The 25550-nt window shown below is 40.0% G+C and overlaps 1 protein-coding gene across 6 annotated transcripts; it reads left to right on the top strand.

Annotated features, from left to right (window-relative positions):
• Positions 1-12294: 12294 nt before the first annotated feature.
• On the top strand, positions 12295-25307 carry TMEM177 (transmembrane protein 177). Of its 6 annotated transcripts, none has more exons than XR_009958828.1 (4): positions 12310-12348; positions 13097-14444; positions 15389-16635; positions 25226-25307. XR_009958828.1 is itself a non-coding variant. In XM_062579268.1 (4 exons), the coding sequence occupies exon 4, from the start codon at positions 15403-15405 to the stop codon at positions 16351-16353; it is 951 nt and encodes a 316-aa protein (XP_062435252.1). In that variant the 5' UTR covers positions 12310-12348; positions 13097-13168; positions 14343-14444; positions 15389-15402; the 3' UTR covers positions 16354-18819. The 6 variants fall into 6 exon arrangements, 5 of the variants coding, with proteins under 5 accessions (XP_062435251.1, XP_062435254.1, XP_062435252.1 ...); XM_062579268.1 differs by lacking the exon at positions 25226-25307 and having other exon boundaries at positions 13097-13168; positions 14343-14444; positions 15389-18819; XM_062579266.1 differs by lacking the exon at positions 25226-25307 and having other exon boundaries at positions 13097-13370; positions 14343-14444; positions 15389-18819.
• The last annotated feature ends 243 nt before the right edge of the window (positions 25308-25550 follow it).

The raw sequence follows: 25550 nt of genomic DNA, 5'->3' as shown, positions 1-25550 counted from the left end.
CCCAAAAGAAAGATGCTAAAAAAAAAAGAAAAAAAAAGAAAAAAGAAAAAAAAAAAGCCCAGAAGATTCCAGATCTAAAGCTGAGGAGACAGGGGAGTTATCTTGATCCTAGCTAACAGAAGTAGAGCAAATCATAGTAGGCGCACTGCTCAGGTTACATCAATGCAAATGCTTCAACCCAGGGAACTGTTGTGGATGCACAGAGTGGGAAGTGTACAGAGTTGCACTTCTGAATATGCCTCTTTTGAAACTGCTCTTCTGTGTGAATCATTTCCTTGAGGATGGCACTGTAGTAACTAATATGTCTCTGACACTCAGATGGTTGCATTCAGAGTAGGCACCATGGTGTTGCAGGAGCAGTTCTCAGGGTGATAGTTTGCAGAGGGACCTACTGTAATCAGGGCTTTCTCCAAAAAATGGGAAAGTTTATTTATATGGAGTATGTACGAAAGGGTGGGGTGCTGATCTCTGTGAGAGGGGATGGTGCTGTTTCCTTCAGAATTTGTCCTTACAACGTCCGGAGCCTTCAGACAGACAGAACTGAGGCTTTCTACCCAGGATTTTCTGTTCCTACTCACAGTTATTAAAAGTCATTTAAACTGGTAACTTTACTTGCTCTCAGCTGCGTAGACTTACAGTGCAAGCAAAGTGTTGTAACAAGGAACAGTATGGATAGTGTAGGGAAGGCTTTTTTCATTTTTGTGTTGGTTAATGAGACATTTAGCTAATTTCAGTCATTTGCATAATGATGTTTAGACAGAATGTGTTGATGTTTTGTTCTCTTAAACCCGGAGGTCATTTTTAGGATCTCCTACTACTCTATTTTAGTACTTTACCAATGGTTGAATGAACTCTCTGATAATGAGTCCTAACGTAATGGCCAAAATCAGAAGAATCCCCTCCAAACAATATGCCATCCATCAAATAGAGGTAGTTTCCATATAAACCATAATAGTACGGCATTGTAAAGAAACAATTTAAAAGGAACTGGAGTTCCTACTTGGGCATGAAAAGAAGCTTTCCAGGTTAGTGCTAAGCTTTAGCTAACAAGAGGACTGAAACATGTCTCTCTCTACCCTGATGTCTTTCTGTAACAGTCCCTCGAGGAAAGTACAGTTTATGAAGCACTGAGCCTGCAAATTAAACGAGATGTTGTATGTCTATGCACCAAGAATGGGGTCACTGCTTACATAAAATGTGTGATGCTGTAGGCTGCTCCTAGAGAAATAAGTGACACTCCTGGACCAAAATGGTTCAGTGTTTCTGTTTTCCAAGTCTTGCTACTGTGCAGAGATTAAATGCCGAGAGATGTGGGACGCATTGTTTACTGTGCACTGCCAACAAGCCCTTTCAAGTAGCTCAAATGAAAAACGATTCACTTTTGAATACAGAGAAATTAGAAGCTGCAGAAGATAACACTTCCTGGACAGAGATGCCAAAGCAAGAGACTTCCTCATCATCGGGGTGGTGGGGGAGAGAGGGGACAGAAGGGCACTGGGGAAAGGGCGAGTGGAAATGAGTTGAGAGTGCCTCATGAGTTGAGTGTCCCATGGCCCCTTGAAGGGAACCTGACCACATTCGGCTCTTGGGGGTGAAAAATGACAAGGCACAGATTGCTTCCAGCTGCCCTTCCTCCTTCCTTGCTCCCAGAGCATCCTGTCCTACTGACAGCAAAGGTTTTCTCTGGAGAGGTATCAGATAAGAGTCCCTATGGTCTGCTCCAACTTGCTTAACCACAATTAATCGGGTTCCTCAGTGTGTGTGTGCAGGGGCTGCTGGCAGTGCAGGTGACAAAATGAAACCCAGCTGCCAGGAATGACGGGGCAGAGTCCATGCTGGTGTAAACCAGCTGAAATCCTGCTCTCTTAAGCTTGCATGGGCTAGTGGATGCTGATGCCTGGTGGTTGGAGGGCAGCCTTGGAACATTAAAAGGTGCTTAGAAAGATGGAATATTTTGAATCACTGTAAGGCATCTCCCCCTGAACAGAAGATCTTAGCTGAGCAGAGGAGATGGAAAGGGAATTCAGGATATATTTCGAAATCATTCTTGTCCATAAGTACTCAACAATATCCAGGTAATCATATTTTTCTAATAGTCCCCCACTTTTTTTTTTTTTTTTTTTTTTTTTTTTTTTTCCCTCTGCTGTCTGTTTGGAGCTGTCTGGACTGGCTGTAAGATCTTAAGGGCTCATCTAGTATTGTATAAAGTTACTTTAAACAAGTATTAACTGAAAACCAGCATGAAGAAGAACTGAGGCCAGTCAGCCCTTCAGAGAAAAAAAAATCTCTTTACCTGAACAAGTCTAAACAGACCACCCTTATCCTCTGATTATTTAGAGATTCTGAATTTGCCTTCTTTGGGGAGATGGAGAGTAAATTCCAGTTTAAGTAACTGAACAGCACATGCAGTCTTAGTGACCTTTTGGAAAAGATTTTGAATTGAAACTGGGTCTATGTGTTGTTTATCTAGAACTCATTATGCCAGCACAAATGCATATTTTTTTCTCTGCTGCTTTTCAAAAGATCTCTTCTAATTATCACAGTATGAAATGGCATTTTGATAGCATCTAACAGCAGAACAATCCTTATGGTTGCCTCTGAATACAAGAGACTAAATAGGGAGGGGAAATTAGAAGTTTTGCCTTGTTTACTTTAGATGTTAGAGCTTTTATTCTTTTTGCACATGATCCAAAGCCCATTGAAGTCCAAAAGAAAGTTTTGATTTCTTTTAGGCATTGGTTCAATACCTTTGCCAATAACCATTTAGTCACAGCCTGACTACTAGCATGTGCAATCAAAAAAAGCCTTGTGACTGGATGCTAAATAATATTTGTGGACAGCAGGGGCTCAGCACAGACTCCCAAGCTGGAGAAAGAAGCTCTCTAGGTCACTCCTGAGGTACTTTGAGGCAGGGTAAAGAAGGTGGCAAGATTGCTCAGCTGCTGTTGGCAGTCTGGCATGATAGATTGACTCTAAAAAAGTCCTGAATGCCGCAAACTTTGCCCTAACAAACCCATTCTGATACTCCTTGCCTGGATTTAGAACAACCTGAGAATGCAATTTGTTAGAGCTGAAGCATGTAGTCTCTGAAAAATAGAAAGTTTTTTTTGGTCCATTTCAGTCAGGTTTTGTTGCAGCCATTTAACTGGATGAACTCCTACACAGGCAAACTCAGTTGCTCTGTTTACTTTTTTCCTCCTTTTTCCTGTATGTTAACTTACTCCCTGCAATATCAGTGGAACAGAAATCAAGAACCCCCTCATTAAAATTCAGAGCTATTAATTTTGGCATCCTCTGTGCAATAACCAGCTTTATTTTGTATTATACATTGCTGGCATTTTGCACCACAGATAGCTTTGCAGAATAAAGCAAGAAATGTAGCAGCTAATAGTAGTGGCAAAGAACAGACAAAGGACCAGTCTTTTATGCATTAGGATTTTTTGGTAGGAGGTAGGCCAAGACTGTGCTGTTCATGTGGTTGTTACTGTCAGAACAGAGTTTTAGGCTCAGAGCTTTTATTAAATCCTTTTCCCTACACTAATGCTATTAAACATACAATTGAGGACTTGAGTTTTGTGTAAAATTACTAATTAGCCACCGATCACCTCCTTAGATGTTTCATAATGCTTAGCTCCATAATGCTTTCATATTAGAAATGAAACAAGACTCAGATGGCTTTGATCTTCGTAGCAATCACTCAGTTAATTTGGGGAGATTTAGGAGACAAAGAGAACTTGCTAGCTAACCAGATGTCTGTTTTGGAAGAAAGAGGAAAGACAGAAAAGAAATATGTCTAATTTTCTCCGAATTATCTTGCTGTTCTTTGTGCAAGTGAATATAGGGAAAAGTAAAGTTCTGGCGAAGTTTTCCCACTGCTACTGTCTTAATACATTAACATGGACAGGTCTGTTGATTTTTTTTTCTTTTCCTTGGGCTGCACTTTATGTCTGTCTGTACACATGTTCCCATGCAAACTGTTCAGCCTAGTTGCTCCTGGGCGCATGAAGCAAAAATAGCTAAGTGAAAGACTAGCAAGTGTATTTAGTAATAGTCTTCCTGGCCATGCCCCATAACTCTTCCATCAAAGAGTGCAGAAAATCAGAATATCAAACTGATTTCTAAACTACCATCAGTTCTTACAGGTTACAGTGTTGTTCTCCTAAGCATATACATAATGTTATCCAATTTTGAAAAGAGGTGGTGAGATTTCCCATACCTCTGAGAGCTTGGAAAAGGTCTGTTGATACCTATGCTGCTTTGCATGCAGCTTAAGGCTACAGGCTTTCCCTTCCCTGCAAACCTTCCAGGGCTGTTGCACACTACAAAGGCCTGCAGACCAAATGGTGCTCTGCACCCAGTGATCCCAGCTGAGCATGCTACCTTTTTAATGTTATCTGGTGGCTACCTGGAGTCTGATGGAGACTGAACAGCAATTCAGGGAATTCATGATGTGTTGCTACTGCTAAACACACTGCCTCCTCAAATTCTTCAATGCTGTCCCAAGCTAAAGGATCATATGCACTAGAGTGAATATTTTCTAGGGGCACATTTTCTTGTTCTGTGGCTGATCCTAGTTTTTGGAGGCTAAGGGCTCTAACAGTCATTTAAGTTATTCATTAAGACACACAAATTGTTATCTGAATAGGCTCAGCATCTCTCTGGTAATGATTTCACAGCAAATGACAGCAAAATCTGCTTTGATGTCTACCTGTGACTATAAAACAATCGTCAATGAAGTTTATCAGTTGCTCTATTCTGGCTGATAAGCTTAAATCATTCTTCTGTTCTGTTAACTTTGTATGAAGAAACCATGTGGCAAAAGTAGATATGAGTAGATACATTTATTAAACCTTGATTCCATTTTTGGGCTGAGGTCACCATGACTCATTCACAGCTGGTTCCTAGATATCATCAATTGTCTATAAAGCTGCTCTCTGAAAACCACTTAGATATCTGTTGCTCTTGATACAGCTGCTCTCAACTTGGTTTTTAGCACTAAATTATCTACAGCAAGCTAACCAATAAGGTAATTATCAGAATATACGGTAAGTTTTCCTTTGTTTTTATGGATAATGTAGACTGCTCCTCCACACACAGCTTCCAGCTTTTGATTAAATCTCCAGGTGCTGGCTCCCATGTAATTCTCCAGATGTAACCTGTGAGATCAGTCACTGTTATCAACTCCAGATTAGCAGAGAGATTACTTCTAATGAATGCAAACAGTTCTTGGCATTTAACATTTTCTATTTCAGACCATGGATTATCAGTCTCACAATCTTCTGAACTGTTATTCCTGTGTGATTTGTGATATACAAATGCCAATTACTGTGATAATGGGCTTTTGTAGGCCCAGTCTGACAATAGCAAGATTACTGCCTTGCATGGACTTTGTCACAGCATTTCACACTTGCTCCTCTGCAGGTAATGTATTTTCATTATCATATTCCATGGACTTTTTCAATCCTTTTTTTTTTTTTTTTTTTTTTTTTTTTTTTTTTTTTTTTGATTTGAGGATTTGTTGTTCTTTTTTGGGGGGGTTATAATTGGAGACTATCTTTAATTGGAGAAAAACAAATTTCTATTTTAATTTTGATTGTTTCATGAGAAGACTGTGATACAAAAATAGCTTCTCTAAAACAAAACTGTTTTCTGTAAATCAACATACCTTTCCCTTCATAGGTTGCTGAAAGACTTGAAGTTTGTCTCAGGGGTTTCACAGGACTTTCTCCTCAGGCAGAGTTATTCAATGGATATAAAGAATTTAAAAGTGTTATTGTTTTACTATGATCATGCTTTAACGTTTCCAGTGATAATGAACCTATGGATTTCACTTTTCACTATTCAGAGCTGGAATATGATTACAGTTTTAGGCAGCTCTGAGAGACTAGCCTACAAGTTTGTCTGGAAGTTGCAATATTTTCTGATGCTGAATCAGTTGTTCGTCTTCTATGCTTATTTTGAAAGGAACCCACAGCCTCTTTCTTTACAGCTTAGTTTTGCAGATGGGATGCTTATGCTTCAAACTAGCTATAGAAAACCATATGTAATGTAAACTTCATCAGATGTCACCAGCATCATAGGCTGGAGTGGCAGCAGATGTATAAATGAGCCTGATGTTCCAACATCCAGACTTCATTACAGCAACAATCCTGAAAAGCTATTTACCTGCAAAGCTACTACTTAAATGAAGACACACTAGTAATCAGTGTAAACCAACACGACTGTTTCAAATCAAGCTTACTGCTTAAATAGGAATGAGTATCTTTAGATTGCACCACTTTATCTAGAGATCTGAGAGGTTCTCTTCAAAACTTAACTCGTGTATGTGGCATGCACAAGTCTACCCAGCTGCATTCAGAGCTGCAAGACATCTACTCTGAAACCTGCATAGTCTGAAGAATATCTTAATAATGTTTTTTAAGCGTAATAAGTTATTTAAGATCATTAAGTGAGCACTATGACAGAAACACAGACTTGTTCGGTGGCCACACATAGTCTGCTTTTTCCCAAGAAGGGAACCAGTGTGGGATCAGACCCCTCCCCTCCTATACACAGACACATATCACATTGTCTAAAGCTGACATATTTCACCTGGTTAGATAGGTTTATAGAAAACAGCGTTGGTTTACTGTGGCTGTTCTCTGTTTTCTAGGCTCCTTATAAGACTTGAATCAGCTCCCACACAGAAGATGTCATTTTTCTCCCAATAAGCATACTGCGCGAGAAAAAAAATCTGGGACTCATAGCTTTGAATGACGTCATCTTCTCAAGATGACTTTTTCTTAAGTTTTCATATTTTAGGTAAAGTATTCTGCCTGTAAAAATATGAGATCTGACTTGGAGGGAGGAAAAATATGTATTTAGGTAGAATTTATTTTTAAATTAGAAACTCCACAGCTTGGGAGTTTCTAGCTTTCCAAGTAACACTGAGCACTCTGTAGGGAAACATAAAGAAAAAAATGGATTTTAATTGGCAACAGAATAAGATTCCCACATTAATAGACATATTTTTCCCTACTATTATCAGTGTGAGTTCATGTCTTCCCTTCTTCTAGACAGATCTGCAACAAAGGTGAGCTTTGCTTATGACACTGAATGAGGCAACTATTTGGGTTTCCATTAACTCAATACATTGCAAGCAGATCTCACTTTAACATTCAGCTTGCACTTCCTCTTCATTTAATCCAGTTATTTCTACTGATAACTCTGCACCACTTCCCCTTCATTTAGTCCAGTTATTTCTGTTGATAATTCTGCACCAGACCTATGCGTTGTCTTGTTCCAGCTGTGTCCCTGTGTATCATTCCATCCATGGGATATCTAAATATCTAAATCCTATCTAACTGGAATATTTAATTTAAATAATCCTTTTCATGGTAAATCCACAAAGGAGAAATCCTTTGCATGCTCTGCCTCCCAGACGTGCCAGCAAGGGCTCGGATCAAATCTACCTCTGGGCCAGGATTATAAACATTTGAAAGCTTTGCTGCACAACCCAAAACAGAGTCCAAAGACCCAGCACATAGTTTCTGTTCCCTGTTCTTGCCTGAATAGTCTGTGTTCTGTTTATACCTTCCACAGGCACTAAGGAGATGTATCCTTACTTGCAGTAGCTCTTGGAAGGTCATGATGTTTGTGAAATACTTCCACCATGGAGCAGTGCTCGGTGACTACCTGGGCTGATTGGCTTAGTGACACAGCTTCAGTTTCTGCCTGCGATCAAGTATCATTACCTTTGTAGTATGGACATCAGGAAGTGTAAACTTCATGGAGGCTACATAGCTATGGCTAAATCTGTTCATTGCTACAGCATTGCCTTTAAGACATGGCATCCTTCCCTTCCTAAACTGAGCTGCTTCTGAAGGGAAAACAGCACTAATTAGCTTTATTATGATGACATATGATATTTTAATTCACTATAGCTACCTTCTTTTCACTACAGCTAGCTAACTGCAGAACCACAGCTCTTGAAAATAGACTATGCTAGTTGTAAACAGTGCACAATCGTCCTGGTTACAGCAAATTTAGCTGGTATGCACTGCTAAAAAATCCCAGGCTAGAAACCGAACTTAGGTTTGTGAGCGTTGCTTTGTTTTAGCCAAATGGTAGCACAGTGATGTTTGCAAGATGACCAGACCCTAGTGCAATTTAAAATGCAATAAGGTAGAGTCTGTCTGCATAATATGGCTAGATCTGCATCAGTTTTAAATGATAGTAGGCAAGCCACAACACCATGGAGCTCAACATGAATTAATTTGCCCTGAAACTGTAAGTGGTTTGGCTTCTTTCTCCTTCTGAGCTTTCTGCTGCCAGTATATAAATGTATCACAAGTTGCCATATATACCCAAATATGTGTCTGTTGACCTCAGTAGATTGCAATATACATTCAGATCAAGTACTTTTTGATGATTACACTTTAAAAGTTCTGCTAGAGAGACAGAGTTTTTCTATTAGTGCTCAGGATGCTGACTGCAGGTGGACTCATAGACCTTCCAACTTCTAGTGCGTCCAGTTAGAGCTGAGGGGGCTTATGTGATTGGATACACAATCTGAAACTGCAGTAGCTTAAGTGATAAAAACATGATCACTTACATGTTTTTCTTTTCCAACATTTGTCACCAAAAGAACATGCTCAAGTTTTAGGCAGAAGAATACTTTAGAATTTAATGTCAAGGATGCTTGAGTAGAAACAGAAGACAGTCCGATAAAGCTCTGTTGCTGGCCAAATGCTTCAATCTCTTCCCTGCCTTTTACAGTGTCAGCTTTTGATCCCTGACCATCTAGACCTCTTACACATGGAGAAGAAAATCTCTTCCCAGCTCCTCTGAAAACTCATGTTGTACTTTGATTGCTTTGATCTGCATACAAGCCAATTCCAATGACACAACTAGCCATCTTTTTACTCATTTTTGAATACTGGGATTTCAAAGTTTGATTTGATTCTGTGTTGCACTCCCAAAGCTGTGCTTTTGTATGTTTATCCTTCACTATCTTTGTGCATATATCACACCCTTGAGAGAGCAGCACAAAATCCTAAATTCTCAACACTAGAATTTTTATTATGAAATTATTAATGGCTTCTGAAAAATGTTTTTTTACAAAATAAATTTCTTTTAATCCTATACCAGCACTTCACAGTAATGAGGTTTTGCTTATCAGCCAGGTAAGTCATGGGTTTCCATGAAATCATCTAGGATAGAACTATAAAGGAGCAGAGGGGAAAGAAGGTGCAGCGATTTATCAATATTGGCTGATACCTTCCCTTTTCGACAACTGAAATTGCTGAGATATGCTACAGCTGCAGCTTTGCGCTTTTGCTCAACCCTCTGTACACTTCAATCCCGCTGTCACCTTGCTATTAGCTGTAACATTAAGATGTGCAGCTTGTTCAGACTGACAAACTGGAAAGCTATTTTGCCACAAGCTTTTCTTCTCCTCCAGTGCAGTACAATGACTATTTATGTACGAACAAGCTTGATCTTCTGACATATGTCAAGAATCGTAGCGTTCCCTGAACACATCGGTTTTCAGTGCATTGTCTGCCTTCTTCTGCTGAAATGGAAGTACTTCCAGCAAGGGTCATTGCAAGTCACTTTAATATAGGTACTTTCTATGCGTATATTTTGTTCAAAGGCCTTGAAATGCCCCTCCATGTGCTCACCACTCACCACTGAAGTACTACAATAAGCAACATTGAAGTCTTCCCATCACACACTCTTCTTCATGGACAAGATCTTCCACAGATCTTCCATCACTTCTCACTTCAGGATCCTTCTGTCCTCCCAAGCTCCCTGTGTTATTCATCAGACTTATCCTTCTCTGCCTGCATGTTGTTCTCTTCTTATTTAACAAATTCTGTTGTAGGAACTCCTAATGTCCACGCTGCCCAGTCCCTTGCTTTTCAAAATTGCTTCAGTAGTTAATTAGCAGATGATCCTTGCTCTGTAGACTTTATAATCTCTCTCTTACTGCTATCAATGTTACTTTCATCAGACTTGCACAGTATATTTTACTAGTGCCAGAATCCCACAGTGTCTGTCCCATCTGACACATGCAAAAACTGAATTACATAAAGAAAGGTTTAGGACTAGCAAAAATCACATGATTTTAGTTCAGAATTGCAAGGCTGTTTATACTACTCCTCCACTGAAACTAAAGTATATCTGTTTCAGGTCCAAGTGCTAGAGGCTGGGTCACCACAAAACTTGTGTAAAGGGTCAGACAAATGGACTCCGTGGAGAGGGAAAATCATATATACCTCAGACTGGTGAATATTGTCTGACTGCCCATATTTGGAGATCACATATGCCTAACAGAAACATAGGAGCACACATTCTTTAAGAGAAATAGAAGTCAATGACTCAGTTTTTACTTTTATCAAAAATAAACCTTTTAGCTAATGTAGTAACAAAGTTTTATACAGAAAATTTTAAGTTAGAGAGGCAGGTGATGACATGCACCTATATTTTTTCTTCTTGTAAAACATCAAACAGAATTGAAATTTACTTTTGAATGAGTAACTTAGAGCATGTCCTACAGCACCACCTAGCAGGCTAATTTAAAAGTGATCTATAACGCTAGATCTTTGACTATAATCACATGCTCATTCAAGAGAAAAAGGGTGCACCTCCGACTGCAGGTTTCCACTCTGTAACAGCTGTTTCTGGAAACCAGAACCATGCCAACAAGATGCTTAGTAAAGTTGAGGTCTCTCCTTTTCAATTATTTTATTTATTATGAAGCATTTATGAGAAACCATGGTACAAAGGTAATGCTCTGCCAGTCTCACATTGGTCTCTAAACACCTCCAGCCAGTACAGAACGCGGCAGCACTTTTCGGAAAGCAAGGCTGTAAGAACCCATCCAACCCTCTCTCAGCACACCCATGTCTTAGTGGCTCTCAGCGTTTCACTGCGTGTTTGTTTGGAGTCTAGTCTCAGGGAGTCCATAACCGTGAGCATGCACTTTTTCTTTGTACATCTGTAGGGAGTATGAATGTCAAAACCTCACGACGAGTGGTAGGTTTTGGCAGACGATGAAGCTGCACACCAAGGCCGCGGCGCCGTGGTCCTGACAGCTCTCTGCGGTGAGGCTCCCCTCTCCCTCCTTTGGGCTGCCTCCCACCTTCCCACCTTGTTACAGCCCTGGCACTTTTCAGTGCCATGATCCTAATCTGGTAGAAAATTTGGTTTTTTTTTTTTTGTTTGTTTTTGTTTTTTTTTTTTTTTTTTTTTTTGCTAGGATGTCTTCTGCTAGTAGTGAGTTACAAGTAGCTCACAAAAAAAGTCTGGTGAATCTCAGTTCTGGTAAGCGGTAAGTGGTTCAGGAGCAGGCAGAGGTGGGGGAAGTGGGATCTTTTCTCCCACTCCTCCCTTTGTGTGGCAGCAAACTATTAATTTGTCTTGCGATATTTACCAGCGTCAGGTAAAGGTTCCTGCATGGACTTGGGGACGGTTCGACTCCAAATCTTACTTTCAAATCACATTTTCTCACAGCAGTTTCAGCCAAGGTACGTGCCCCTTGCTCAGGCAGGCCTTCGAGCTTGCGCAGCCGTGCAGTTCAGGGAGCTAAGCCGGCCAAATGCTACTCCCTTTTCTTTTTTGTGAGAAACGCCCAAGTCAGTGGAAGGTACTGAAGGTACTTAAAGACCTGTGCTGCTCTGTGACCCGGCCACCCTCCACACCCCCGCAAAGCAGGGCTTCTTCCCACAACCGCAGACCTTCTCAGGGGCTTTATGAGTTTCCAGGGCCACAGAAATAAATTCCTGTACTGAGGAACTACACCGGCCATCTTCTGCTTTGAGCAAATCACAGCTTAGAAAGAAAACAAAATCGTCGTCGCACGTGTTATTTTCCTCCTATTAAGGATGTCGGAGAAGCCAAATCGTATGCGGTGGCTGCTAGGTACGCCCCTCGGCGCACCACAGCAGAAGGGCTGCGCTAATAAAATGTATATGTATGTATACATGTAAGTGTTTTTTGCGGGAGAAACATTTGGAGTTCAGGCACTGGGATGCGAGGACATGGAACAAATCCACGGAAATTCATTCGCTCTTTACTGAAATCCTGGTGCCGGGCACCCTCCTCCCCGCCACCCCGCACTGGTGTAGCCAGCAGGCACCTCGCGTTTCACAGCCCACCCGGCTGCCGCTTAAAACTAATCAAATCAAATCCAAACGCAGCGCAGCGCGCCCGGCCCCGCTGCTCGCCGGGCGGGAGAGGCCTCGCGCCGCCGCCGCCGCCATGTCGCGCCGCCGCCATGTCGCGCCGCGGCCGTTCCCGCCCCTTCCCGCCCCGGGGCGCCGCTTCCCGGCAGCCTCGGCTCGGCCGGGCCGCGGCGGAGCCTCGGTAGGTGCCGCGTTTTTATCCGCTTTTATGTTCAATCCTGACCCCTCAGGCGGGCACCTTCCCCTTCCCCCCGCTCCCGCGTTTGCCGATTTATAATGTAGCGTTGTGTGTGAGCGAGTGTGCGGTGGGGGGAGGATATTTTATTTTGAATCAGAGCGTGCCCCGGGGTGGTTTCATGCTGGGAAGCGGGGCTGGGCCCTGCAAGGGAAGCTTTAAAGCTGTTTTGCTGTTGCCATGAGCCAAAAATAGCAAACGCCCACAGAAATCTCTTATTATCTCTATTTCACTCAGTCTGCTCGATTAGGAGGGGGAAAAATAATTATTCGAAGGGTAGGGGCAAAACCAGGCTGGTTTTGAACTCTTGCTGTGAAGGTTCTCACGGGGCTGCAGTGTGCCCGTGCGACCAAGCCCAGCGCTAAGCGGTATCGCAGCATTTGGAGAAGACTGGCCTCGCCAGGGCTAACCGAGTGAATGAGAGTTTGCAAGATAAAGCTGTTCCCGTATAGGTTTGCAAGTAAATTTTCCAAGAATTACGAATAAAAATAAAGATGCCACTTGCAGTTGGGGCTGCAATGTGATTTTACATGAGCTGAGTCTGGGCTGAGTGTGGGGGAAAGCTTGAAAACACTAGGGCTAAAACACTATGCTGAGATTGTGTTTCTTTTTCTTTCTTTTTTTCATGAGTATTGACTATTATGAGAAAATGAAGTGATTTTCTGATGGTATTTTCTGCTTATTCTTGCAATAGGTACGTGACGTGACCATAGTGCTTAATCCTGGCAAGGATATACCATGGGCTGTGAGGGGTCTGTCCGGAAAGGTTTGAGACCATACATGAACAAAGTGTAAAACAAAAACAAAACAAAAAGAGGCCACTTAAGGACTGCGGCAACTGTTACATTTTTTTCTTATTAAACCAGGAGGGAAAAAAAAAAAAAAAAGTCAGTTGTGCTGGGAAGCAGGTGTTAATGCACTGTGCCATGGAGGTGGATCCGGTTATTAGGGCTGTTTGGGAGAAGTGTGTAAGTAAACACAGTGCTTTCTGGCCTGCCTTTCCGCTGCTCATCCCACTGCCCCTGGCCGAGGCTGCCTGCTGCAGCCTGCCTAGGGGTGCTTGGTGGCAAGCCGGGCTGCTGGCCATGTGTAACGCTCTGTATTGTTATCATTCTCTGTTTTTTAGCTACATTACCAAGGATGTTTCTTCCAAAAATTGTTTTTACTCCAAGCTCTAGGCTCCTTAGCTTGTTTCTTTTTTTAACTTAAACAATTTTGTCAAGCAAATCACCACCTCCAGTCTTCAGCAGAATGTAAGCATGCCATCACATATCATGCTAAGAAATATATATCATAGCATTGTATACTTACGTGCATCATTGTTTTTATAAAGCACTCTGTATGTTTTTCTTAAGCACTCTCTATGTGTTCAGAGCAGTACAAACATTAAACAAGATTTTTCTTCCTCTTGTGAATTTACAGTCTGAAAGAGCTTTGTAGGAATAGTAATAACTCATCATTAAAACATCACCTTTAATTTAATCCTTTTTTGTTTCTCTGTGGTTAATATTCATTTGCTGTTGATCATGACTGGTGTATCCTGGCATGTTACAGACCCCAGTTGTCCGCTCTGCCCTTCTGTGGGAGGTTATTGTTTAACATAAGTGCAAGGAAAGAACATATGTCTGTGTTTCAGCTGCTACAGTACAAAGCCCAGCAGCATAGCTGAAACCCACCTTTGATGGTACTCCACATTAAAACCTTGGTTGTTGAAGCAAAGCACGCTTCCCTGCTGCCACCTCGGCTTCCTGTTGAGGACAGCTGGAAATAGTAATGTCTTAAACAGCTGCAGCAAGATTCTCCAAAGCTCATGTGTTAAAGTTTTGAGAGAAGAAACGTTGCAAGATGGATATGGGAACATGGCCGCACAATTGTCATTGATGTCTGTTGAGGTTAGGTGCCTACTTCATCTCTATATCCTTATATTAGAATCATTTTAGGTGATAGCTCTGTAGTCACGGGGATTTTTAAAGAGATTGAAGCTTTCCTGGGCAGAACACATCCTATGGCTTGGACCGTAAAAGGAACTGATACTCCCTAAGGTAAGCAGGACTCTTGAACTGAAGAAGCTGGCGGGTTTGAAAGTTTTTATGTTTATCTGCTTGAACAGTCACAAAGTAGTCTTTTGCCCTGAAACAATTTTTGTTCCACTTTTCTGCTCTGAATTACACATACTATTTTTAGAGAAATGATTTGCAGAGACAAATCTTTCAGAATTGCAATTTAAAGAACACTTCATTTTGAAAATAACTTTTTTTTTTTTTCTGAGTAAACTAGAACCACTGCCTGGAAATTGAAATCTGATGAACTAGAAACAGTCCAGACCATACTTTTCTTCCCCCCCCACACACCCCTCCTTTTTTTTTTTAATGATGAGGTTTAACCATTAGAAAAAACTCGAAAGGCAAGTTCTCTCTCCTGAAATTTTCAGATCAAGACATGATCCCATTTTGGAAATTGTATTTTAGTCAAACTCGAGTTACTGAATTCAGTAGCTGAAGTTACTGAGGTCAATAATGAGGAACTAAGGAGAATTCTTGGAGCTATGCTGTAAAGAAGGTTAGAATAGATTAACCTAGTTAATGGCTCTTTGTGGCCTTAGTATCTCCAGTCTGTGTCTGTCATGGAATTGTGCTGGGAAGTGATACGTAAGTATGTTGAGTATTTACCCATACCAGATGTATATTAATTGCTGGGAGGAGGAAGAAATACGGTCACATTATTTTCTTTATTATAATAAATTGATTTACTGGAAATGGGAGAGAAGTTAAGTCTTTGTATCCATTATCCTATGTTCTGAGGCCCAAGAATTAATGACTATCCTTTTCTTTATAGAGGTATTTTGTGTTTCCTTTATGTAAAAGACAGAATGTTTCATTGATTATTGTATTCTGCTTCTCATGGATTTTGTTTTGTTTTTAAAATGTTACAGAGACAGGAGACTTATTTATGCATACTTTAATTCCTGGTTTTGTGTTGTAAACAGGTTAAGATTTGGCTATGGGAGTGCAGTTCCTGCGGAAAGCATCTGCGTGGGTTAAGAAGCACAAGACCACTTTGTTGGCTGTTTCTTGCATGGGACTGTTTGGTGCTAACCTTTCCTATCATGTATTTCCTGAGCAGACATTCAAACTGTTACATGAGTGCTGGTCAGATGGGCAGCCAGCTGAGCTTTCCCAGAGGCTCTGTGGTGTCTTTCACGATGTCCTTCAAGATACTGGTGTGAAATCTGCTAGCTCCTATCGAGCCTTCGCAGCTTCTGGCTTTCACCCAGTGAGTGCTGGAATCCCATGGCTGCCTGCAGGCTCTTTGGTGGGCATCCCTCCTAATTTTGATAGCACAGCTGAGGATAAAAAAGGAATAGTCAACCACGTTGTTGTGATCGGTGGCAAGGAAGTAGACTGGGAGAGCAATGAAGGTGTTGCTTTGAGGAAAGCGCTGACATTTTCACCTGAAGCTCAGAAGTTTGCTATTGCTAGGGAAATTGTGTATTTGCAAAATGGCAGCCCTTTAGTAAATGCAGCTGTGGCTCCAGCTTTCTTAGCTGGTACATATTTTGGTGGGATAGGTATAAAGATACTTTTGGGTTTATATCCTGGCCCCATAATACTTCGAAGCATCTCTAACCTCGTAATTGCCACCAGTGGACTACTCTGCTATTATGTTTCTCATGATGCTGTGACCTATCACTTAGACTGCAAGGCTGACAGAAATGCAGCTACCATTTCCAAAGACTATGCCAGAGGTGGAGTGGAATTTTATGACAAAATCTTGTCCCGCAATAGGATTCTTCGTACTCTGATGGGCAAACAAGGGGTGAAAGTATATGCCCCTAGTGGTAACCTTTTCCCAACGCACTGGTTCAGAATAAAGTACACCCCATACACTTACCGAAGAGATCTGATTGTTAATATTTTAAGAGAGCTCCAGGCACAGGAAGGGAGCGACTGAATTTTAAACTTGTGAATTATGTATTCTTTTGGAACACTGCTGCACTCTTTTTTCCTCTGTATCTTCATTTATTTTTTGCATATAGTTTAGAAGGAGTTATTGCACATTCTGTGAATAAAGAATTCTCTCTTAAAATATTGAAGACTTACTTCAGAAGTCCTCTGTTCTGTGTGCATCTTAAATCACAAGACCACTCAGAAAGAGAGCTTCTCAGTTGCTCCTCTGGACGTTCTGTTGCTCTGCTCTGTTTTCCTACTAGTTCCAGCGTGGAAAATGGAAAAGGTAATGTCCAACACAGAGTTTTAGCAACATTATCAATTAAAATGGGATGTTTGCATATTTGCCATTCCTCCTATGGTACAACCCAAAGATGCTTTAAATACTATAGGCAGTCTGTATCACACTGATAATATTAATTCCAAAGTACAGTGCTTTTGTTCTGTGTAATGTAACACATTCCTGTGTTAGGATTTCCTCAATCCTAACCTGTATTAGGTCTTATGCTGTAGTCAGGCTCTCTCAATAGGGCAAATTAGTTGTGCTGCAATTCAAACTACTATAGTATAGTAGTATGAATTGCATATATAGTATATGTATTCATACAGCTACTACTACCAGTATCTGAGTCATTTAGTTTAAATCTAGTCCCAGTCTCTCCACACTGTGCTGTGACTGCAGTGTGTGTATATCCTGCATGGTTCTCAGCAGTGGCAGTAGGCAGCATGACTAACATCTGTCATGGGTTGGTTGTTTTCTTACAAGTAGGATATACGTGTTCAGGAGAGGGTTTTATGTTTGCTTTGGTAGGGTTTTTGTTTTGGATAAAAATGCGTGCTGATGTATGCCAACTTTCATGTCAAAGAAGGCAAGGTCAAAGAACTATGTCATTTAGTGCAGAAATTTGTGAGGGCTGCCATGTGGAGTTGCCAAAGGAGGTCGTTCTCCTGTTCCAGACTAACTGCAAGAGACAAGCTTTGTGCAAGATCTGTAATCTTGTGGAATGGTCTTTAAAGCACTAGCAGTAGACTTACCACAACAGCCTCACCTTGGAGATTTTATCTGCTCTCCAAAGTCACAGCTCTCAAACGTTTTAGGTTCTTCTTTTTACTTTTCTATAATAGACGTACCACTGGCCTTCCCAGTAACATCTGAACAGTTTTTCTTTTCTGACCTCTGTTGTCATGGAAAACTGCTGTATTGATTTTGTGTCTTACAGAGGTACTGAGTGTCCTCTCTGCCCTGATTATCTCCATTCTTCATCTACCATCATAATACTGTTGTGCCTGTGCTCAAAGCATCACCGAATTCTGTTTGCCCTTTGAATCATATAGTGATGAGGTTGATATGCTTGCTGCTTGAAGCACTAGTGTTGCTTTACATCACTAAAGTCGTATATAAAAGTTGTTTGGTGTTCTGCTGAAGTAATCTGTGTCATAGCTGGTTTTCTGGACCGTCACTTATCTCTTGCAGTTGAAACACAAAGTGATGAGATACCTTTTAGCTGCTTTCTGGCTGTGGGACATAAGATTATTGTTCTTGTGACCTTTGTGAAAGTGTTTGACAAAATCTTCTAGTCCATGAAATAAAAGGAGACTTCTAGCCTGAAGCTTTAAAAGCCTGCAGCCTAAATTTTATTCAACTTTTCCACAGAAATGCAACATAAAAGGTCAGGATAAAGGTTTACACTGTTAAATGATGTAGTGACTCAAGACTGCAATATAACTCCTCTTTTATATAGTCTGAGTTTGATTTATCCCTTGTTACCCCTTCAGGCAGCTCTGAACTCCATGAAATGTTATGGGAGAAAACTTGGCCCGCTTGCTTTATGTGGTTTAAGTAGCCATTATGTAGTAGTACATAAAGAGTACAGAGAGGAAAGAGTCCTTTCAGATCTACAGCAGTAGCAGTTTAAACAAAATGAAATTAAATCTGCTTGCCTCTTCCCACTCTTACTGCTGCTTTTCATGAAGGTGCTGGCAGCCAGTGCTGTTATTTAACGTTCTCGGACTGTAAAGCCTGAGTGATGCTAATAGATTTTGCAGTTGTGCGCTCTGTTTTGCCCTTACAGTTGGATTCTCCAAGAAGCTCCAAAGATCCTTAAATGCTGTGTCTCATTTACCCTTCTTTTAACTTGCTGTGGCATATCAGTGTCAATAAAGGGAGGGTTGACTGGTTTTTTTTAGGCATATGCCCTGGTCTTCCAAAGAGAAGTTCTTGCAAGGGCGGTGTTTATATATCTTGATCTCTATATAGTCATAGCCAACCATGTTGATCTGGGAGCATGCAAATGCCTTCTTTATAAAGGAATTGGGAAACCAAATCAAAACTGCTAATTAAGATTTCCCTGAACTTTGGGAAGGTGTGGGTTACTCTGCAAAAGGTTTTTTTCTCATGTATATGTTGCCATGTAATTGTTTCTTGCAAGTTCAGCCATGCTACTTGGAAATAAGAACAGCACAGTTCAAATATGTGACTATTAAAAAACTCGTACAAAACCTTACAATATTGCAAGTGTTTTTCTGTAGGTGAAAACTTTTGATGAAATCAAATAGAAATTCCACATATTGGTGATAGAATTGGGTCTAGTTTTGAAAGTATGATAAAAATAAGCACCCCAGAATCAACTGTGGAAATCTTGGTTGAGATCATGCTCTTTTGTGCGAAGTGCCTCAGTAGGAGAAGTAAGTCAATGAGGTAGCCTGTAAGAATCCAGGTGAGTCAGCTGGTGAATAGAATTGTAGAGAAAACTCCCATCAGCTCTGCAGTTGAAACTGAGCATTTCAGAAAACTTGTTTTAGTAGCAACTGGTTCTTTTACAATGCTGTGATGAGGCAGACTTCATGCTTTTTTTTTTTTTTTTTGTAGAAAACTAACAAAAATGTTAAGCAAAGGGTATCACTAAGAGAAATGGATATAAGAATTCTAAACCAAAAATATGTAAAAGTCAAGGTGTGAATGCAGTAATGAACTCTCACAAAAACAGACACTACTACAAAAATGAATGTTTCTATCTGATATAGTGAAGTGATTAAAGCATGAAGTAGTGATAGTAGCAAATGACCAAAATGAGCTGATATTTTAAACTTATACCCAGTGAGTAATGTAATGCTTGCTGCTAGATAAAGTTTTAGTGGATAATGCTGCAGAAGAGTCATCCATATGCTTTGCTCAAGATTTTCCCCGCATGCAAGAAATGCAGGATATGGCTTGCATGTTGTTTTCCCCCATCTTAAGAATTTCAGTTTCATGTTGTAGACATGCCTTCAGATGGTTTAATGGTCATTAATGGAAAGCTATCAGAAATAGAGTAAGTCTGAGAGCTAGACAGTTTTCTAAAAGAAAGGCAAACTGTAGAAATCATCTAATTTAAAGTTACTTCTGATTGATGATTATGTGACTATGGAATCTCTGCCACTGCATTGGAAAGAAATGCTCAAATACTCCAATGCTTCAGTTGTAAAAGGCTGCTATGGGTAGCTGACTGCTCTGGTAGTTTACAGGAAGAAGCAGCTGCAGAGGTGGCTCCCAAGAGAGAAATCTCCAAACAAGTTGCATAGGTGTAATGAATGACTCCCATGGTATTGCCACAAAGGGTGTGTAATACAACTTCAGCTGAAGCATAGAGGTGATCTGGAAAACAGCACATTTTAACACAATAGAGCACTCTTATCACCCTTTTTCATGTTTCCTGAATGTGACGGGTAAGATGGTAAGACAGCTGTCTGCTAAGCTGTGGTGCAGGGGAAGCTGGTGGTGTTGGGAGAAGTTGATGTTGGCAACTGAGCCTGCTGCTTTCTTTTTGCCCTTGGCCTTAGCAGCTGTGAAATAACCGTTGTGACAAAAGTGTTGCTTGGGTGGAAGAAGTGATTTAAAAGTGTGAATCAAATCATCACTTTCTGACTGAATCACAGGCAACTTCCATTAAAGGAAAAAGTGCACAAAATCTATTCCATGAAATGGAATACTGCTGTGTACAGTAATTGAAAGCAGCGTTAAAACAACTGCAGGCATCTCCACTATGTGGAAATGCAATTCCTAGCAAGCAGCAGACACTGAGACGAATATGTGGGCCATATCTTACAACTGTTATGTGCTCTTGCCCATTAAAAGCTTCATGTAGCAGGTGTCATTACATTAATATAAAATGATTAAGTTGCAGAAACCTGCCATCCACACATGCACCAGTTCCTCCTTGATTTCTCATTTGTCCTAGCTGGAAATGTATGTGAAGCAGATGAATGCTACTGTGGGAAGATGTAATTAAGATCTCAGAATAAGGAGAGCACTTTCCAGAAAAAGAGAGGAGCTGAATTTGGTTGTTATCGAAACTAGACTATTAAGAACAGAGAAAAATAATATAAGCATTCTCTAGGAACTGATGTTAGTCAGATTAGATCTGAAGGAGCTGGAAGATGGCTGGTGGATGCTGGGCTTCTTTTTAACTGAGAATATCCCAGCTTGCGTAGCTAAAGCAAGCATATTAAAGCTGCACAGTCTGCCAGATCTGTAAAGTGGAGAAAACAATTACAATTTGGCTAGAAATCAGTCCTTCTTTCCCATCTAGAAAAACTGGATTTTTTTTTAGACAAGCCAAACTCAAAACCTGATAGCCAGAAATGGAAATATTCCAATTCTTAAGACCTCTCTGCTGTTGGGAGTTCCCAGTCTCCTCGGTCAGTCTAAATTTGCCATGATACATCCCAATCTCTCCTTGAGAGAAGGAATACTGTTTAAAAATTGAGTTTTTATGTCTAAAAAATGCTATATAGAAAACATTCCAGCCAGCCCAGGTATATGTTCTATGTTTATTTCGTTCCACCATAGTCTTCGTGTCCTTATTTCCAGATCTATTTGTGTTAGTATGTGCTCGTGCAGTACTTACTACAGTGAGACTTCCCTCTAATAAAATAACTGCAAGCTTTCCATATACTGCAGTAAGTAAGTGTAATGGTCCTAAGTTTTTAAAAGAGAATTATTCCCCAAATCATGCCTTTATAGAGAATAGGGTTTTTGTTGTTGAACAGCTGTCTTGTAGAAATTGGGCCCCTTTTCATTGCAAATCTAGTTGCTCAGAATCATTAGCTACTTTGATCTGCAGGAACATTCATGTTTAAATTTAGTCAAGGTGTTAATGGCTACTTCCAGGATACATGAATAACAGGTGAAGTTTTGTCCTGCTTTGTGTATGGTCAAGCTATTTCTGCTATAGATGTCATGCAAAATATCAGAGCTAATTAGGATGACTAAGAGTTACAGTATATTTAGAAATCATAAGATGCTGTGAGCCCAACCCAAGGTTCAGAGTGTGGGCAATTCTCATGGCGGGAACTTTTAAAAACAATTTTTCCATAGTAGTCTAGTGCAGACCTGCTAGCCACTAATAACTTTGTTTGTATCGTTTGCTGAAATAATTTTCCAGTGGGAATGATGTTATTTCCTTGTTCATTTTTTGTTTTCCTCTGCTGTGCTACTCTAATTGCCTGTGCTGCCTGCTGACTCATCTTGCAAGCCACTTCATCTCTTCCTAACAGAGTTTGTGAACTTACTAAGCTATCGCTTTCTACTTGCACTTTCACTTGCGCTAGCTACTTGCTTCTGTGGCCCTAATTAGTCAGAGATCGCAAAAGCTCAAATTTCTTTTCTGTTATTCTGGTTTTAGTCTACGTGATTTTGTGGCAAAAAAATGACTAACTGAAAAATATGCATTGTGCTTTAAAAGCTTCCTGTTTTGTGCAAAAAGCAATTTAATATTGTAATATTTAATAATAACTAATATTTTTGAATTTGCCATTCAGCATCACTTTTTGAAAGATGTGTTTCTTACTTGCAGTCCTTGACAGCTGGTTCATTGTGATCTTAATATCACTTGCCTCTGACGATTTTAAGATGCTGCTCCCCCTCCAAGCTCTTAGAAATTTTGTTTCCTGTTCCTGAAAATTATAGAGAATTTCATATTTTTACAGTTGGGTGATATATTATGACAAGAAAAATAATAACTAATGTTGTACCCTTAGCTGCTTGTACTGATGTTGACCTAGCTCAGACATGCCTGTGTCACGCTTCAGCAGTGTAGTGCAGCCGTGCTGCATGCTGGCTTTGAGGACTTTGACCTCTCAGGTTGTTTAAGTTGCCAGTTCCACTAAGCAGTTTGTAAATGTGTTATAATCGCATGTCACTGAATGGAAGCAGAGATGTCTGTTGCATTTTGTCTGATAAAAAATGAGAAGAACTTACTGTCTTTTGCCAAAACATTGACTCTTGAATGACTCTTTCAATGATGAGGATTTTAGTATGCAGATGAAAAATCTAGGCAAAACTGTGGAAAATAATCCCATGTTCTTTAAATTTTCTGGCGAAAACCTAGAAATTCATGTTGTTACATAACTCCACACTGTACCAAATCTGCAACAGACCTGTGTAACCAAATGCTTCTGATTTCTAGGTTATCCTTTTAATAGCTTGCCTTTGCAGTCTTGAGAGTGTGTGCAGACATTAGCTGCTCCTCAGTGGTGTCTCTGTGACCAGGTCAACCACAACAAAACTCCATCTGTGCAAGACATCCTCAACTAGCCCCTCTTTGCCATCATCTCCCAGTACTTCAAGTGTAGCAATTCTCTGGGTATTCTAGGTAATATATGTACACCCCAAACGAAAGCTTCTGCTTTAGTGCTCTTACCCATGCTGATTCCTCTTCCATGCCCCTTCATGTGAGAGTCAGCTATTACATAGCTCCCGTAGCTTTCAGTGGAAATGAGAACTGAATTGGATGGTTCCCTCTACAAGTTCCTCTAAACAATCTGCGACAGTTCAACACCTGGCTGCCTTTACAAGGTATGCTGGTCCAAAAAAAAAAAAAAAAAAAAAAAAACATGTTACTGCTTACCTCCAGCCTGATTGGAATCTTACAAATCTGTTACCACAGATGAAAGTAGCACTGCCTATACCAATTTGTACCATCTGAGACTGGAGCTATAATTTGTGATCTGAAAACCAGAACTGGAATTTCCAGAAGTGAAACAAGTAAATTACTCCCCTGTAACTATAAAGAGATTTAACACATACGGAAGGGAAGATAAAACCATACTCTATTTTACTATTGTAAAGCTATAGTCATTCGTAAACAACAAATGAATTACTATAAATTGAAATGCTGGCTGTCTCTCAGGGGAGATTGAAAATTAAGACCAAGCCGTGTTGTAAATAATGATACCAGTTTTGAAAACTTTCTTTTTCTTTTCCTAACTAGACTGAAGGTGCCTATAGATATTTTAGAAAACAGAGCAGGGGAAAGATTACTTTGTAGAAAATATTCCTTGTAAGATCTTTTCTCAAATGGGATGAGTTCTACTGCCTCAGTGATTATGTTATGAAAGCATGTTATATAATTCTCTGTTGATACCAACAGACAGATGTAGTTACGGTTTTTTGGAAACCCCATGTAATTTAAGCATAAAGCTTGAAATGTGTTTTATAGTTCCTCATTAATAATAGTTGAGAATTATGCTCAACTAAGGCAGCACACATAAATTCTTAATGTTTAGACATTCATTATATGCCTATGATGGTTAGAAGTTGCCATAGGAAAATAAAAGCCAGTGATCCCAGAGGGTTTTTTGTATATATTCTTTTAAGCCATTTGGAAAATTGTATTCATCCCCTAACACTTCTTCTTCTTCTGCCTCCACATTCCCCCACACAATCCAAAGATACTGAAAAATTCAGATCAGAAATGAGATAGAACATCATTTGTGTTACAAATTTAATTCATGTTTTAGCAATTGCAAATTGAACTGAGAGCCCCCACCCCTTTTTTTCCAACTTTTTAGAAACTGAAGTGGGTAAGTAGAGCCATAAAGCTAGAAAAAGCAGGTAGGGCTATTGTGTGAAAAACATGTATTGGGAAAGCTGAAAGTACACATACATGCATTACTATTTAGAAATGGTCTGCATACATTGACGCTGACTCCTTAATAGAACTTACAACTTTGGGTGTGAATTCGGAGTGAGAAAACAGAATGGCAGGTTTGTGTTTCTGTGCCTGTAGTAGACAAAGTGCAAATACGATTAACCTCATTCCAAATACCTGTAAAAAATAAAAGTCTTAGCAGTTCAGTTCACCTGTATGTTCGCTTATCTTTCGTAGCAAAAAATGAACAAGGAGTAGGCAATTTGATTGTCTTCTGTAAGCACAATGACAGAGAATAAGTACCTCAAAATTCTGTATCAGAAAAGGTGGTATTTAGTAATACTCAAATAGTACTGTACCACTCTTTCAAATGCTAGAAATGATCTACATCAAACTCAGGAATGTGTTTAAATGAAAGTATTTTTATATGCTTGATAAAGATTAACTAAAATTGTAACTGCAAAATTACATTTTTCTTAAAATTATCCATATTTTAAAACTTAATAAAATGCCAGTGACTTAAAAATAATACTGAATTTATTTGTCCCTGTAATACTTTGAATTTTTCAAACTTACCTATAAACTTGACAGAACATATGCAACATATTTCTTTGGGGGTGAAGGAGAAAGGTGTATTAAGAAAGATGAGGAGACACCAAGCCAGGTTTTTGGCTGATACAGAGCAACTAAGTTGGTTCAATTGATTTGTATGGCATCAGCCAACAGATCTTCATTTACTCTAATTGAGGATATACAAATTGCTTGGATCTCCTATGTACAAGTTTCAGTCTCGGAACAGAATAATAATGAGTGATATTTATGGGATTTTCTACTGCATTTCTGGGGTTTCTTTAAGTAAGTTTTAAAGAAAAATTCTGGGCTAACTCCTCAGAATAGATGGAACAAAAAAGGTACATTTTCTTCTAGAGTCAGGTGGTGACTATGTTTCTTTTTCTGCTTAAGCAGTAAGTGAAAAGAAAAAATCCCAAATGTGGTGCCACATTCAGAAGAAACAGTTCAGCTGGCGTGTACTTGCTGTTTTCTTGACCCAGATAGAAATTGGTGCTGCTGAAGCGTTAAGTGGAGAACATGAAGGTAAGCTTTCCTAAAGTGTGAATTTCTCAAATTATATCAGGATTCTCTCTGAAGTTCTCTTATTCTCAGGCTGAGAACAGATTTGATACAGCTTGGAACCTACAAAATACTGTGTATATGTCATGGGATTTGGTAGTGCCAAAAGTCCTCTCCCTTTCATTGGTTTTTTTCCTGTGGAATTTTCAAAGATGAGGTG

This window comes from Rhea pennata, chromosome 6, assembly GCF_028389875.1.
Source record: "Rhea pennata isolate bPtePen1 chromosome 6, bPtePen1.pri, whole genome shotgun sequence".
Classification (NCBI taxonomy): Eukaryota; Metazoa; Chordata; class Aves; order Rheiformes; family Rheidae; genus Rhea; species Rhea pennata.
The sequence above is the reverse complement of the archived record's forward strand: the minus strand, read 5'-3'. Positions and strand labels throughout refer to the sequence as shown.

Bases quoted from the DNA above. Each gene is read 5' to 3' on its own strand.
- TMEM177 (XM_062579267.1), top strand. From the start codon at position 15,403: ATGGGAGTGCAGTTCCTGCGGAAAGCATCTGCGTGGGTTAAGAAGCAC.